Source organism: Haliotis cracherodii, unplaced genomic scaffold, assembly GCF_022045235.1.
Source record: "Haliotis cracherodii isolate W230 unplaced genomic scaffold, xgHalCrac1.p SCAF_13, whole genome shotgun sequence".
Lineage (NCBI taxonomy): Eukaryota > Metazoa > Mollusca > Gastropoda > Lepetellida > Haliotidae > Haliotis > Haliotis cracherodii.
This window is the reverse complement of record NW_027266268.1, coordinates 13,000,215-13,017,955: the sequence shown is the minus strand read 5'-3', so window position 1 is coordinate 13,017,955 and position 17,741 is coordinate 13,000,215. Positions and strand designations below refer to the sequence as shown.

At 38.8% G+C, this 17,741-nt stretch overlaps 1 protein-coding gene across 1 annotated transcript in view; it reads left to right on the top strand.

Moving 5' to 3' along the window:
- The window catches only part of LOC139459646 (uncharacterized), a 63,751-nt gene that overhangs the window by 33,621 nt on the left and 12,389 nt on the right, over window positions 1–17,741 (top strand). The window contains exons 4-5 of the mRNA XM_071241242.1: window positions 9,269–9,471; window positions 17,126–17,665. Of these exons, the coding sequence (XP_071097343.1) occupies window positions 9,269–9,471; window positions 17,126–17,665 (743 nt within the window). The remainder of the gene's footprint in view (window positions 1–9,268; window positions 9,472–17,125; window positions 17,666–17,741) is intronic.

Genomic DNA, 17,741 nt, shown 5'->3' with positions numbered 1-17,741 from the left:
GTGTCAGTATGTAACAAGGTCTCCCCAAAGAATATTAATTGGTTGGTCCAAAAATATGTGAAAACCTTATTCCATAAAAATAGGGGCAACAAATGTGTGTTGTCTAACAGTAAGCATTATGAAAATTTGAAGTATTTCTCAAGTATATCTAGATAAGGCTTAGGTTGTGTACCATTTATTTAATATTCCTACAGATCTGTAATTATTGTAGTTCATAGGTTATCTTAATTATTACACATGGTATAATTCTTCCATGAGGAACAAGTGTTTCCCATATCATCGGACCCATTGTTCACCACAACACAGCTTATAGCCTCAAGAGCATGAAGTACATGTACCTAGAAATGTAGAATTGTGTTTAGAATCTGTTAAAACAGAAAAAAACAATATCAGTGTTGAACAATTTGATCTGTTCAGTGCTAAACCAAAACAAAGTTGCTTAATCGAAAAGACTTGAAGAAGTTGCCATGATAGAGCAAATATCAAAATGTCCGCCCAGATGTTATGCCAAGTATTCAGTGGGTGGCAACACTCGTTCACATGAGCAGTCAGCTGTGAGGCAGGGCTAAGATCTTGAACACACAAGCCAGAAAGCCTCTCCCAGCACAATGGCCTGTCCTATCAACTCCATAAACTCCTTTAATCAGTTAATCTTGCAATTTGATAATTCTCAAGCAGATAATTAGGTTTTGTGCTTACAATGTGAAACAGACTATATTGAGAGAAACGTGTTCACTTCTTCTCACGACATGTACATGACATATAGATTCAATGAAAAAATAGTTCAGGTGTCCAAAGGGCATTTTTTTCTGGTTTTATGGATGAAACAAGTAAAATTGCAAAATATTAAATATATTACAATGCTTCACAAATGTATCAAGATATCACCATGATATATTTGACAATGAGTTGGACAGTAGCCATTTATCCCTTCATGTGTTCTTTGTCAGTGGGGGTGGTGGGGTAGCCTAGCAGTTAAAGTGTTAGCTTGTCATGCCATTCGATTTCCCACATGGGTACAATGTGTAAAGGCTATTTCTGGTGTAATGATTTTGCTGGAATATTGCTAAAAACAGCGAAAAACCATACTCACTCTCTCACTCACTCTTTATCAATGATCACTAAATGGAGTGGAAAATCCAGTACAGCAAATAAGGTGTCTATGGGGATCCAGGTTAGAAAAGGTCCCCATCACTTGGTTGCTAATGTGTTAAAGGCCTAACAAAGAAAACCAGCAGAGGGCTAGCTACCAGACTATGGAATACATGTATGTACACACTTTAAATGGATGGAGCCACTCAAATTACAAAACAATCTCCATAAAGTGTGCAAGGGAAACAAACACAGTAAATCTTGCAGATGTCATTTGTTGCTGTCTGAATGATTTCATTGTGTTTGGTTTCATTGAAAATGTGCCAGGTTCTTATAATCATTATGATGTTAACTTTTTGGGGTAGGCCGGTGGTAAGAGGTGACTAAACTGTGTCGAGTGGTCAGGTTCACGGAGACTTGGCTGTCTAGTGTTTGGCAAGGGGATGGGAAGTGGCTCAGTCTTTCAAGTAAACAGTTGACTTACCTTTGCATGTGTTTGTGATGGGTGATACCATTGCGGAAGTATACGCTGCGAACACTTGATATCATCACTATTTGATGGTGATTTTCAAGCACATGCTCATGATGTAGTTGGAATTGTACCATGGACAATGAACAATGGACAATGAACAATGAAAAATGGACAATGAACAATGGACAATGAACAGTGCATTTAGATTATGAAAATTGTTCTCAGGCTTAAGTTAGTGGTTTGCCTGATCCTGACTGACTATAGTTACAGGCAGCGGTGATATGTGGAATTATTGCTGACTCCAGCGAAAAATAACAGATCAATAAAACCTATGTTGGAATGTGAGTTATTGATAAACAGCTGTCTGTTGTCGAGAGAAAGATTGATGGATTGTTTTGTCGCACGACTAATACTTTGAAAACATACATGGTTGTCTAAACATGGACACAAAATGCAGCTGCCTAGTGACTAAGGTTTTGTCCGCTACGAAGAAGGTCCAGGTTTATATTTACCACATGGGAACAATATGCACCACTGTTATAACTTGAATTTTGCTGAAATTGCACAAATAAGATACTCACTCACCATGAATTAGAATAATTATGAGAGACTTTCCAACAGAAAATATAACAAAAATAGTATAAATTTATCTAAATTTTCCAATACACAATATTTTGGATGGATTATAGAAATGAAAAAACAACAACACATACAGTGATCGCTCGCTATTGCGCTCTTCGATAAAGCGCTACTTCGGTTACTACGCGCGGTAACGCATGGCTCCCAAAATTTATGTACACTTTTATGCAATAAAAGAGAACCACAAGCGAAGTTTATATTCTTAATTAGTGGGCAATCCAATTTGAGGCGACACTGTCACACACATGTAGTTGCTGTCACAACACGGCGGTCATTCATTTCGTAATCGCGCTTTCGTAACATCGCCTGGTTTTTTCCGTAGTTATAACAAGCGATTTCATTGTATAAACTATTGCTATTTAGATACCAGTCGATTAAATGACTTTGTATGGTCTCTGGCAAACTTGTAAAGAACCTAAAACCTTACCTGACAGAAGTGAAAATGGTACATGTTATTGTGAAACATGTAAACATGTTACTCTAAAAAGTGATTTGGCATTTATTTCCCCGCCCCCTAAGATATCCAAGTGAAATAAAAATATTTTTTGTAATTGAAAAGTTTACTTTCATTATTAATTGGACCTCTGCTCATGCTAGTCGGTTAGAAAAATGTGCACAAACCATTAATATATGAAAATAATCGCCGATGAAAACACAGCTGCACTTGAGCTAATGTTGAACAAAGAAATTAGTCATGTGATTCCATGGACAATAACGAATTACTAGAGCTTGTCCGAGACAAAAGTCTGTTCTAGTCTCTGAGCAAAATGTTCTGAATGACTTCATTAAAGATGAAGCTGACGCCTCAGGTCACTCGATCTCTGGAACGGGGTATAAGATTATCCTGATCATGTTGGACCCACCGATGTGTGTATAACTAAGATTAAGGTGTAATATCAGCTTACTGTGTAGGTTCAAGAACATGGTATATAGGAACATTGTGTTACATAGTACACACTCCCAACAGGGTGTGCTGAGGAGTTGTCAGGACAAGGTGGAAGATTCTTGGAGTTATTGTGTCAGGAGCAGTGCAAGGAGCTTTGTGAAGGATTGGTTTAGCTTCAGAATGTGGTTTGAGAACAGGGTGACTTGGCCTTGGATTCAGAACAAGTTGTGTTGTTGATGTGAATGGGCGTAGGTGCTAATATTGGTCTTAAGGTCATTGAAGTGCGCCACAATTCACGTTGTTAATGTAAAATTGGAAAGCGCTTGACCTGATTTCTTGTTTGTGTGATGGGTTGTGAGGGACTGGAAGTTGTGGAGGAATCAGTTTGAAAGTATTGGATACAAGATCATATAATTGAACCTTAGCAGTTTTTGGAAATGCTTTTGGTCTTGTGAATTCCGCATGTGATCAGGTGCCAAAAAGATCTGGTCTTCAGAATGGTGAAGGTTTCATGGTGGGCCGGGTCAAGGAACAAAGATGGCGAAACTTGTTAGAAATTGTTTATAAATGGAAGAGACATGTTGATCTGACATGCTCAAGGGAAGAATTGTGCTGCACAGTGTCTTTAGTATGGCATGCTTGTTTATGAACTGCTGGGTGCTAATTGGTAGGGCAGGATATGATTACCTTTTTTGCAAACACCAGGTGTCATCACTGATTTTCAGTGATATATTCCTCTAGTTTTCACTGCTATTTTTCCTTTTACCCCCAATGGAATCTGTTCTATCGGATAATCGAGACTGGTTATTCTCTGGCGTTGACGGTTTGTATTTATCATACATGTCCTTGAAGATGGTTCATTGACATGAATAGTTGGAGTGGGAAATATCTAACATGAAGAGAAAGAAAGATTAGTGAGACTGACAGCCTTGAACACATGCAATGTGGAGCTAGCGTTTTTGTCTGAGGAGTGACCCTGTTTCTTGTCCCGAGTCCTGCTTCAATGAAGATCCAGTGTGTTCGGTTCACTTCCTGTTGTCCAGATCTCCTGACTGAAGGATTGTGCATGTACAGAAGGAAGATTGGTTGTTTGCCGTCAATTCACCCAACCTTGAGAATTTTATGAAGCACCTTAGATATTACTTCTTATTTTTCAAGCATTGATTGTGTTTACTAGGTAGACTGTATTGAATCAGTGCTTCTAAGTTTTCAAGCTGATATTGAGATGACTCCTGACTCTGGACTGAAGGAGTGTGTACGTGCAGATGTAATGGAATCTTGTCACACAATGTGGACACACCAGGATAAGGATAGTCACAGAATTCTGTTAAGTGTTTCCAGGATATCCATTTGCTGGGATGAAGAAAATCTGTTGTGTTTCCAGGAATTCATCAACTTTGAGAATTTTATGAAGCACCCAATGTCGTACTTCTCATTGTTCAGGCATTGACAGTTTACCAGGTAGTCTGTCAATCAAGAGACATATGTGAAATAGTGCTTCTGATTTTTCAAGGAAACAGATTTTGAACACAACTGTATGGTCATCAAATTTTTGGCATCCGTCAGAGGAAGTATGGTTTGAGAACTGCACGGCGCTTTAGGGTTTACAGTGTGTGGTTCCAGCAGTTGGTTGTCATCATGACACAGACCATCACCTACACCAAGCCTTGGCACCTCCCAATCTTCCACAGACTCTACTCCATACAGGAAGTCAGTCACAGTGGGGAGTATGATGATGGTAATATGATGTTATATACACAGGATGTAGCAATTCATGCATTGTTGTAAGAGGCGACTAATGGGTTCGGGTGGTCAGGCTCGCTGACTTGCTTGATGCATGTCATGGTAACCCAATTTTGTAAACCAATGCTCATGATGTCAATCACTGGATTGTCTGATCCAGATTTAATTATTTACAGACTACCACCATATAACTGGAATATTGCTGAGTTTGGCGTTAAGCAACAAACCAACCAACAAACAAACATTGTTGTAAATGAGTGTGTTAGGTTTAACTGTATTTCAGTGATATGATGTAGTGTGAGCTTGATGTGGGAGGAAAGCCTGAGGTGATGCAGATCCTAGATGTCTACCACTCTGGTGACACCCAGGAGCATTATTAACATGAAAACCATGATCAGGGCGAACTGGGTATACTTTTAGTCCACACCTTAATCACATTAAGTTTAATATTGGGTCTTCTTTTCATTGCTCTGCAGTCAATCCATGTGTAAATATTAGAGTAAACCAAGGTAGACAACTCTGACTGCCCTGGCTCACTTCCTTGTCAACACATGTTTGACAGTACTCTCCTTACCATTTGTTTGTTTGTTGTTTAACACTGCACTCAGCAATATGACAGCTGTCTGACGGCGGTCTGTAAATATTCACGTCGGGACCAGACAATCTAGTGATTGTCATCATCGATCAATGCAATTGGGATACAATGACATGCATCAATCAAGTCAGCAAGCCTGACCACCCAATCCTGTTAGTCGCCTCTTACAACAAGCATGGTCACCTCTTTTGGCAAGCAGGGGTTGCTGAAGATGTAATCTCTACCCGGATCTTCATGGGTTACCATACTGTCTGGTATATGGATATGCTCCCTATGATATTGGTTGATGTATAAAATAAATTTCACATCTGTAACTGCTGGTGCAGCGAACATCCACATGTTGCACAAAAAGCATAGAAGCACTTTAGATATACAGTAAACTACGGTTAAAACGAACTCAAAGGGACCACTAATTTAAGTTCGTAATAACCGTAGTTCGTTATAAGCATATAAACAGCATATATACATCAAATGGCCGTGACTAAAAAATAAGTTTGTTATATCTGTCAATTCGTTATAAGCGTGTTCGTTATAAACGTAGTTTACTGTATATCTATCTGCTAAAATATATGTTGTTGCCAGTTCTTGGCAAGAGATGATCAGCTATGTGTAAACTGATTTTCAAACATTATTGCATAACAGAGAATTTGTGAAATTTTAACTTATATCATTGGATAAGAAACTTTGTTTTCCATATCCTTTGAAAATGTATGCTAAAACAGAAAAATGGCTTTACATATAATATTCTTGAATATACTTATGTAATTGTTTAAGAATCCAATTTTTGCTAGCAGCAGATATGATTGTCTGCATACATTCCTACTTGTTGGTTGCTGTGTGTGACTCAAGTGTGTCTGTACTGGGTGGGCTCTCAAAACAGGAAAGGGTTAAAGGTCAATTGTAAAATTGCATCGGTGTGTGTGTGCTGCAGTCAGATTAGTTTAAAACCGCTGCTCAATAGGACTGGATCGTTGACATCATGTGGACATTTCGCTGCATATGAATGCTTTTTTTATTTAGTATGTTTTCTCTCTCAATTCTCAAATTTGGAAAAAAACCATGTTATTCGGCTTGGATAAATGAATACCTCCCTCAATGGCATATGAAGTTTGATCAATATTAATGACAACAATTTAAATTCAATTTTATTAGTCAGCATTCTGGTAACCAAGCAGATTCAATCAATACACAAATTCATATGACTTCATCCATTGTATTGGGATGTTTCGAGATTGATTCAAGTCTGGGAGAGTTCATGTTGAGAGAGAGCGCTACAAAAAGTTAATGATAACGGTTGTATTTTACAAAGCTGATAAACATTATGTGTCAACATTCAACAGTCCCTGAACCATGTTATGTCCCTTCCTCAAGCCCTTACTGTAGTGCTATAGCCCTAATTAAAGCAAGTCTAGATTTGCCACAGGTTCTCAATGGGTCTCCTTTTCAATTTAAATAGAGTGGCTTGTTTCTAATAAAAATATTTTTGCTTGGCAAAGCATTAGTCAAGTGCACCCTGGTTTAAACTAGATACGGGATCACTTGCATGAGTCGATGGTCTTTGTAAGATAAAATTCTCACATAGTTCAGTATTACAGAAACTCTTTCTAGAATACCACTAATATGATTGATGTAATATGTGTTGATGGTCAGGTAACTGATCTACTACATGTATTTATATCATACTTCCATGTCATGATGAGATCTGATTGGACCAAGTGATCTTGATAAAATACTGCTTTGGGAGGAAATAAATTTCTCAGCTGGTGAATAAATCCCTTATACCCAGCCATGAGCAGAAGACAAGCTGCACATGGATTTCGGAGAGGAAACAAGTTTAAAAGTTAATTTTTGATGTGTAAAATCATCATAATGTACTGTTGTAGCAACTTTTAAATAATTTATGGTTTCCAGATTTTTACTGACTTTTCAAGTGACTGGGTAGAAATGTAAATAAAAATATATTTGTACAGCTCATATTTTTTTAATTTTTAATATTTGGCTTAATGTTGTTTGGGTGGGTTGGTTTATATGGACAAAAACAGATGATAAAGTTGTATACACTGCAGGATGATCACACTTTCTTCAGTAACCATGGTAACATGTATTTGTATTAATTACTTCTTTCAGAGAAGCCTTTGTTTGCCTTTATTAGGTGTTTGCGTTTGAGCAGTTAATATTTCCAACTTACCTTTCGTTCGATTTCTGAATTATTTTGTAATATTAGTATGAATAAGATATATACCCTTTGAGCAAATATGAAAGTACAGTTGGTTCAACGTGAAATGTTCTGCCAACTATAGATTACACCTGAAATTCTGAAAGCAAGTTTATCGAGATTGTATAAGTTATCAGTGATTTTCAACAGCACTCCTGTTCCAAGCATGCTTCAGATCACTTGATTCTGATACATAAATATTGACTGCAAGGTTTATTACATTCTGCATGTCCTCCTGATCCCTGGGTCGGGTGAACAGGCTTATGATAATCAGTTTGTTTGACTTGCCCAGGAAGGCGTTGGTTCCTGCTCTGGCAGACAACATTGGATGACACATTGTGCCATATTTGCTGATCGCTGTTGGCACGGGACCAGGTGCTTGTGTATTCATTGATGTCGGGAGATACTTCACAAATAGCCTTTTGTCAATACTGCAGATATACTAGTCCCTTCAAGCCATTCAGTATTATTTTCAGGCTATGAATAGGTTTAAAGCATATAGTGCTACCACTGATAAGGGGCGCTGAGCTGAGGAAAAACCAAGACTGACTTCGAGGTAAAGGTACAAAATTTGGTGTAAAGTCAACGTCAGGACTGAGTAGAAGGTTCGAGATAGCGCTATGTAATTTTATCTTGAATTTGAGATAAGCGGTTAAATAGATATGTTGTTATATAGTTAGATGGTCAGGATCGGAGAATAGTTTCAAGATATCAGTGCCGAGATCAGAGATCTTGGAATAACTTGGTCCAGTGTATAATTTTGAAATGTGTTTGCGTTGAAAACACTGTAGTATCATTAGAGCGAAAGATATGATATGTGATGTGAATATGTCGCATGGTTCAATGGTTGGAGAGAAAACAGCAATGCAGCATGATTATAAGATTGGAGTGCATTAATATCATAAACAACTATATACAATAACAAGAAGGTGCCTGTTAGCACTAATGGTGGTGGTGCCCCGGGGCACCTGGCATTACTCCAGCCATCTTCCTGAGGCAAGGGAATTAACTGACTATAAAATTCTAGTTTGTGCTCGTGTGTTTCACCAAAGTGGTAAAGGTCTGAGACCTGCATCACTTTGGGCTCTCCTCACACATCAATCTGACATGCAGTGATATAATTGGAATTCTGTTCAAAATGGCTTTTAACCTTACTCTCTCCCTCCCTATACACAATAAATTTATGGAAAGTGCTATTTGACTACGGATTTATATCCCCTTCTGAATGTCTGATACAACATTAAGCTAGTTTACAGCTCACACCACCTTACAACCACATAGTGAGCTTGTCCTTGTATATCATTCACGGAGAGAAAGAAATAATACCTGTATCAATGCCTTTCCTGACTTGCTCTCTAATGATATACAACAGACATAGGTTTTTGTAATCATATGCCACTGCATTCTCATAAAGTTGTCGTGACCGATTTTGTTAAATGGACTGGTTGGTGAATAATCATTCCGGGCATGATAGTGTGTGGGGGAGTCTTGCTGCTACACTCTGATTAATGATTACAATAGAAACACTGTATGCTGAGAATGGGAAGGTAAATAATTTGTCTTGCTAGTAGATTTGAGTTGTCAGTTATCCCCACAATGAACATACTTGTGTCCTTTCCATTCTAGATAGTCTCAGCCTGCGTGACAACCGAACACCTACCAGTGTCTCGGAGAGTTGGGCAGCAGGACGGTCAGACAGGGGGGTCGGAGGGGATTCTCGGAGACCGTCAGTGACCGAGTCGGAAGAACGCGGATTTGTACCCCAGAATGTCGGAGCTGAGAAGGTGAAGACGGAGTTGCTGCATCAGGCCAGTGGGCTGAATGAACGGGTAAGTGGATATAGACATACGTACCGAGGAGTTTGGACTTGTCGCAGGGATTTTGTCATAATAGGTTTGTGTCCAGGCTGTTGTGCTGTTGTGATTAATTTACTTGATAGTTTGTTCATTTAGTATCCAATCAGTAATGCAATTTGTGATGTTTGGTAGTTTTTCAGTTATCGTTTCATGGTAACAAATCTGCCATGTGTAATTATGTTGAGGAAACATATTTGGATATGTTGCCAATTATACGTAAATGTGCCCTTGTTGAATGATTTGTGTAATTTTATCGAAAAGTTGCAGTTTCATAGACTGATAGTTAAGGAGATGACTCGATAAAGTATTGGCATTATTCTTTGTACATATGGGTTAGGCATGAGGAGCCTGTTCTTGGTGTCCTCCCACCACAGTGTTGTTTCTGGAGTATTGATTAAAGAGGCATAAAACATCATTCCACTATGAATTTGGACATTTCTCAATTCTGATTTATCAGTCAGAGGTATCAAATCACAATTACCACCTCTGATTGAAACAGGTAATGCTAGAAATAGTACTTCTTTCTCAATCATTGTCAGCAGCCATTTGTACATAAATATATGTACAAGTATAGGTTACAAAATGCAGGGCTGTGGTTACTACAATATATGAATGTATTCAGATATGTGGGGCCATACATTTTGGAAAGAAAACATGATAGAATGTTATTAGGGACTGGTAATATATTAAAGGGGAGGAGGGAGGGGCATGAAAAATGACACAGTTCTATTTTTTAAAATAAAATAATAAATTTGAACATTAATTAGTTGGACTGGTCATTTATTGGTCATGAAAAAATGTCACATAATAGGAGGGCCGAAAATAGGATAGTCCTTAGACCAAAGTCACTGCCCCCCGTAATTAATGAGCAGGAGGGTGTATTTTAAGGGCCACTGTGAGATTGAAATTTTCTCGCTTTCCTATAGCTGACTGTGACGTCATATGCCTTTGTCACACTGATTGGTGTGTCCTCATAATATTGACATGTCATCATTTTATTGAGGTGTGATACAGATGTAAACCTTGAAAGGCTTGTTATATTTTCTTTTGGGGTGTGCACTTCACTTTGGCTTACAAGGTATGATTATTTTTCAAAATTCTGTGTTGTGTAATGGCTATTATGGGCGTGTCCTTACTTCAGATCAACAACCCACTGAAAACACATTGAAGTCCACCCATGCTGCTTCACTCAATATCTTTGCTTACACCAAAGATAACACAACTATTTTTGTTATGGTAGAATGGAGGTAAACATACTGTGTGTTCAAAGTAGAGCAAGGTTACCTGTAGATTTAACCTTGCTAAATTTCACATATGAAACCTCATGTTGCATGTTCAGTTTCAAAGTCATTTTAGTCCTGTTAAATCCACAGGTAACCTAGCTCTACATTGAAATCACAGTGTGTTTATCTCCCAATCTACTAGATCATTAATTAGATTTTATGGTCTGAAATATTTTCAACACAAATAGAATATGACCTTACCCAGGCATTACGTAGAGGGGAATGTCCGAGTATCTCTGAATTACTAAATGGACACGACATTATATACATATTATTTTTTAGCTTTTAAGGATTATGCAAATATTTGAATAGTACATGTCACACTATTATCGTCATGTGTCACCATCGGAATAGTATATGTCACACCATGTCGTCATGTGTCGGTGTCAGAATAGTATATGTCACACCATGTCGTCATGTGTCACCATCAGAATAGTACATGTCACACGTGTCGCCATCAGCAAGATCGACTATTAGATGTCCTTAAATCATACGATGTGGGTTTGAAACCCCGCTTTCTGACAAAATTTGTAATCTTTCACTAGTCAAAAAAAAGAAAAAAATATTTCAGTCAATTTTCAAAGGGTGAATTAATTGAAATGTTGGTTCAAGATAATGTATACTTGACAAACAACTGTCCATTCCTGAAAAATGATGGAGTGTTTAATCAATAGAAAAATGACATCACAGATGTGTAATTGGCCACAATGGTTGGAGATCATGGATGGTATTTAGAATGTCGACATGTAATTCAATAAAAGCTTTGATGTATGTATTGATAAAAAGTTGTGTCATTCTGGCCTCGCTCTTAGATAGCTTGTCACATCCTACATTGGGAAAACATGAATCATGAAAGTTAAAATGGATGATAGATCAGTTGGTGGGGAAAATATCAATACAACTTCGATTAGCTGTCAGTGTGTATGTCTGTGTCGGTTTATCTTATCTGACAAATGTCAGTTGTGTTGCGGACCAAGTTTTCTGCTTTCTGGAAACACTCACAGTGTCCAATGTCCTGCATCCACCAGATACTGGGAACTGGACGGGTCAGTATGGGGTGTATAGGATGGGTCAGCATGCGGTTGTATAGGACGGGTCAGCGTGGGGTTGTATAGGACGGGTCAGCATGGGGTTGTATAGGACGGGTCAGCATTGGGTTGTATAGGACGGTCAGCGTGGGGTTGTATAGGACGGTCAGCGTGGGGTTGTATAGGACAGGTCAGTATGGGGTTGTATAGGACGGTCAGTATGGGGTTGTATAGGACGGTCAGCGTGGGGTTGTATAGGACGGTCAGCGTGGGGTTGTATAGGACAGGTCAGTATGGGGTTGTATAGGACAGGTCAGTATGGGGTTGTATAGGACGGTCAGGGTGGGGTTGTATAGGACGGTCAGTGTGGGATTGTATAGGACGGTCAGCGTGGGGTTGTATAGGACGGTCAGCGTGGGGTTGTATAGGACAGGTCAGTATGGGGTTGTATAGGACAGGTCAGTATGGGGTTGTATAGGACGGTCAGGGTGGGGTTGTATAGGACGGTCAGTGTGGGATTGTATAGGACGGTCAGCGTGGGGTTGTATAGGACGGGTCAGCATGGGGTTGAATAGGACGGTCAGCGTGGGGTTGTATAGGACGGTCAGCGTGGGGTTGTATAGGACAGGTCAGCATGGGGTTGTATAGGACGGTCAGCATGGGGTTGTATAGGACGGTCAGCATGGGGTTGTATAGGACGGGTCAGCGTGGGGTTGTATAGGACGGGTCAGCATTGGGTTGTGTAGGACGGTCAGCGTGGGGTTGTATAGGACGGTCAGCGTGGGGTTGTATAGGACAGGTCAGCATGGGGTTGTATAGGACAGTCAGCATGGGGTTGTATAGGACGGTCAGCGTGGGGTTGTATAGGACAGGTCAGCATGGGGTTGTATAGGACGGTCAGCGTGGGGTTGTATAGGACAGGTCAGTATGGGGTTGTATAGGACGGTCAGCGTGGGGTTGTATAGGACGGTCAGTGTGGGATTGTATAGGATGGGTCAGCGTGGGGTTGTATAGGACGGGTCAGTGTAGGGTTGTATAGGACGGTCAGCGTGGGGTTGTATAGGACGGTCAGCGTGGGGTTGTATAGGACAGGTCAGTATGGGGTTGTATAGGACGGTCAGCGTGGGGTTGTATAGGACGGTCAGCGTGGGGTTGTATAGGACAGGTCAGTATGGGGTAGTATAGGACGGTCAGCGTGGGGTTGTATAGGACAGGTCAGTATGGGGTTGTATAGGACGGTCAGCGTGGGGTTGTATAGGACGGTCAGTGTGGGATTGTATAGGATGGGTCAGCGTGGGGTTGTATAGGACGGTCAGCGTGGGGTTGTATAGGACGGGTCAGTATAGGGTTGTATAGGACGGTCAGCGTGGGGTTGTATAGGACGGTCAGCTCGGGGTTGTATAGGACGGTCAGCATGGGGTTGTATAGGACGGGTCAGCGTGGGGTTGTACAGCATGATGTGGCTTGATGCACTGAACTCATATACGATGAGTATTGTGTAAATTACCTAATGACATCAATATTACCGGGTACATCCCTTATTATATGCTAATTTGACTTACCTCATATGATACATATTAAAAATAAATTACTTCAAGATGTTACATTTATTATACTTACCTTATATGATACATTTTATAAATAAATTCCTTAAAAATATGTTACATATATTATACTTACCTTTTTATATGAGACATATTATAAATATATTTTTTAAAGATATGCTACATGTATTATATTTACCTTATATGATACATATTATAAATAAGTTATTTCAAGATATGCTACGGTACATATATTATTCTGCTACATTTGTTATATCAGTACTTACCTTATATGATATGATACCTTATTAATATTTTGGAAGATATGAGACATATATAACACTTACCTTATTACATGTATATGATACATATAAATATAGTACTTGCATATAAAATACATGTATAATACATATTATATTATTATACCTAAATCACTTGAATATATAATTCATGTATCATACAATCATACACACAATGATATGTATCCCATTAGATACGTCATGATAAGATACATATTTTATTATGCTCACCTCATGATATTTTACTTTAAGAAAAACAACATTCACAAATTTTCAGTATTTTCTAGATATATATCTGCTTTTCTCAAGTAGAGAAATGGTCTGGCTTAGTTGTTATATAATATCAACAGCATGAACATTTCTATGGCCCCAGAACCTGCAAATCAGTTTAGTGTGTCATGTACTGATGATGAAACCACTAATTAAGTCAAGGATTGAATGCATTAATGTGTGTTGAATCATGACAGTTGACACCTGTTTTGGGGAAAACAGTACATGTATGAAATGCTTGAAACAAAACACAAAGTTCTTTAATAGATCTGTTCACTCACTGACTCCCATATTTCCCCATCTTTCAGACATGTTACATTTAGACATAACCTGTCATGAACCACCAATAGTTCATGTTCAACAAATGACGCTCTTATAACTCAACTGCAACTTCTAAAATACCTCTTACATATATATCAAGTTGTTCACATAAAACAGATTTGTAAATAAAGGTTGTCCTTTATCCCATGGTAAAGTAAATCTTACAAATAAACTACAAACATGTATTCATAAAAATCAACCGATCTTACTCAAACACCGTAACATGTTGAACATAATTCTTGTGTGAAAAGCTTTAGACTAGAATGAACCCTGCATAATAGCCTCACCTAGACAACAGTGTACAAAGATAATATCAAGTGTCAGACCTGATCTACTGGTGAGAGGTGTGAGTCAAGGGGCATTTCCTAGTCCAAGCCTATTGTGAGAGTTTCCAGGAGGGTATTCAAACCATTAGATCATGTAAGATTGTACCTAAGGCTTGGTATTGGCACAGGAGAAAAGTGTAAGGTATGTTTTTGGTTCCTCAAATTGCATTTTAGAAGTTTTATAAAAGGTATCGTTTAAATTTATACTATTTAGATTGTAAGGTTGCTTTGCATTAGCTTGGACAAACATTGTAAGTTTTTATTTACATTCCACAAAGAGAATTTGATGTTTTTCGAGATAATGAAATTTGTACATATACCAATAAGATTGTTCATATTTCTGGGAGCAAACTGTGAAGTATGAATGTTTGTTATTCAAGTCAGTTTTCTGGTGGGTAGAAATTATGATAAACTATTTTAGATTGTATAACTGCTTGGCATTGGAACATGAAAACATTTTGTGGTGTGATTTGCTTTCCTCAAAGGCATTTTAGAAGTTTTCTTAAAGGTTGGATTCAAGCTGATAGCCTGTTGGGGTGTACACAGGTAAACTTGTTAGGTATGAATTTTCTTCCTCAATGAGACCTTTTTCTTGAGGTTGGAGTTCATACTGGTAGCATTTTTATTGTAACATGCCGAGATTAAGATTGTAAGGTATAAATTTGGTTCTCTAGGTGGTATTTATAAGCAGTACATAATGAATGTATTATCATGACAATGTCGATAGATTTCAAGAAGGTAGTCCATATAGGGCTGGGACGGGTAACTCGGGTACTCTCTTGAGACCTGCAGTGGGTACCCGGGTGGGGCTGGGTAATGGGGGATCGGGTACCCGGGTAGTAAATTTGGACTCGCCCCAGCCCTTAGGTCATACCTTGTAATGAACAAAGGGTAAGCTTCTTCTTTGCCAATTGATGTTAAGGGTCACAGTTGGCTCAGCTGTCCAAGGCACCACAATTCTCTGTGCAGAGTTGTGTCCCTTGGGCACGCCAGAAACCTTTGATCATGGGTACGAATTCCGGTTCACTGTGATTATGTTTCTAGGTTTGTCAGCACCATACCTTGCTGTGGGTTTGACCAAAGTGGTGAACGTCCGATACTTCAGACTTCCTCCTACGTCAAGCCAACATGCCGTGATATTTCTGGAATATAGTTCAAAGTGGCGTTAAGCTCCTCTCACTCACTTACAAATTGATTTTAACATTTTAGAATTAATAATTTGTATCCATCAAATAAAATATTAACAGTTTGCAAGTAGGCCAAAATATTTGAACCGTGTATGCCAGCTTTCTCTACTATTCTGTATTATTCAAGAACATGTACCAGCTAAAACTGTGAATAAGGATAAAAAGTTTGAAACATGAATTGAAACAATCTTGATCAATGATGAATTAACAAAATATTGTACAGGAAATGGAAAAACTGTAGATTATTAAGGTTGGTATTAAGAATAATATATGACCCCGAGAACCACTGAATGGAAAATAGATTTATTAGTTATACAAGATATTAAATATGAACCAGAACATACTATGCCCTACAATCTTTATACAGTAGTGTCGGTAGATGATATCATAGAAGAGCAATCAATATGTCATGGCTTTTTGTTAGCGCTGACATATTTGACCCGCCTTTGAGTACAAACAAAAGGAATATCGGTCCTATCTTTGGTTTTATTTTGTATTGGTATCAGTTGTGCTGGTCTGAATACAGGTATTTCAGGAATGCTTTGTTGTGCTTAATTCCTTTTAGATGGGAAAGGCATGGAATAACAACATTGCCTGGGGTATACTGTTATTGGTTAGGGTAATGCTGTTGGTTTTTACAGACATTACAGGGGACTTTGATGTATGCAATTAATTTGAAATTGAATATGTTTTCAAGTAGAGTAACCATATGGTCAGGACTCTTGGTTGTAGATTGGAAGGGTGGAAGATCTATGAAGACAGGTTTCGCACACCTCATTGCATTGTACATTGGATTTCATAGTTTGCCATTTTCATCAATTAATCCAAGGTTTTGGTGCCCGACGTTCTAGTTTTTGTATTGTTTTGATGTGCAGAGCTGTTACCAGTAGTATTTCCCATCAGTTAAGCTGTGTTTGTTCTGATTAGCTTATGGGCAGAATTGGTCCCTGTACTGTATAAGTTGTAGCATTGTCATGAGGGGTACATGTAGTTTTATGTGTCCCACACTTGTATCTGAGTGATACTGCTGTAACAAATTTATTATACCGACATGTTTAAGTCAGCCATTGTAAAAGAATGAAAACGAATTCAAAATTGATAGAAAACAGCTGTTTGATTGAGCTGAGGTTAACTTGTGGTATGTCATGTGACTTTCATTGACTTGGAAAAGCATGCAGGCTATTGCTTTGAAGCGAGGTATAAGGGATTTATTCTCTCACTCAGAAATCCATGTGCAATCTGTCTTCTTCATGGTGGGGTATAAGGGATTTATTCTGGCGCTCAGAATTCCACATACAGCCTGTCTTCTTCATGGTTGGGTATAAGGGATTTATTCTCCCTCTCATTTAACTTCTACATTCTGTTACAGATTGAGTCCTTCAACTCCCTCCTGGAGCAGAGACAGCTGACCCTTGAGGAGCAGGAGGAGGTACTTGAGAACATCCGCACGGACCATGAGGTCCTTCGTAGACACTACCTCCAAGCAAAGGAGGACTACAACGTGCTTCGGCGATCAGGTGCTTCCCTCAAAGATGCCAACTTTGACCAAGGCAAGGAACTGGAAGGAGAGCTGTTCCGATTGGGTATGAAATTTGATGAAATTCATGCCAATGTTGACACAAACTTGATGGAAAAAGCAGCACTCCGTCAACCGTTCCAAAGCAACAGACTCGCAGACTCAATGGAGGACATGGATGAAGATGATGAACATGCAATTGACCAACTGAAGAGGAAGATGCAGGGGACTCTAGCAGGAAGTGATGTTGTGCCACCCAAAGAGGATACCGATTTTGAGAAAAAGTTACAAAGACTTCATGATGAGTATAATGCGTTAATGGATCGGTACCGACGGTTGAAACAGATGGCCAAAACGCCTGAACGTGACAAGGAGATTGATAACTTGGTCAGAGTAAGTATGTTGTGAAGTTTTCGATTGTTTTTGACAATGGATGTTCGGTGATCAAAAGGAATGGTTGTTTGTGAAT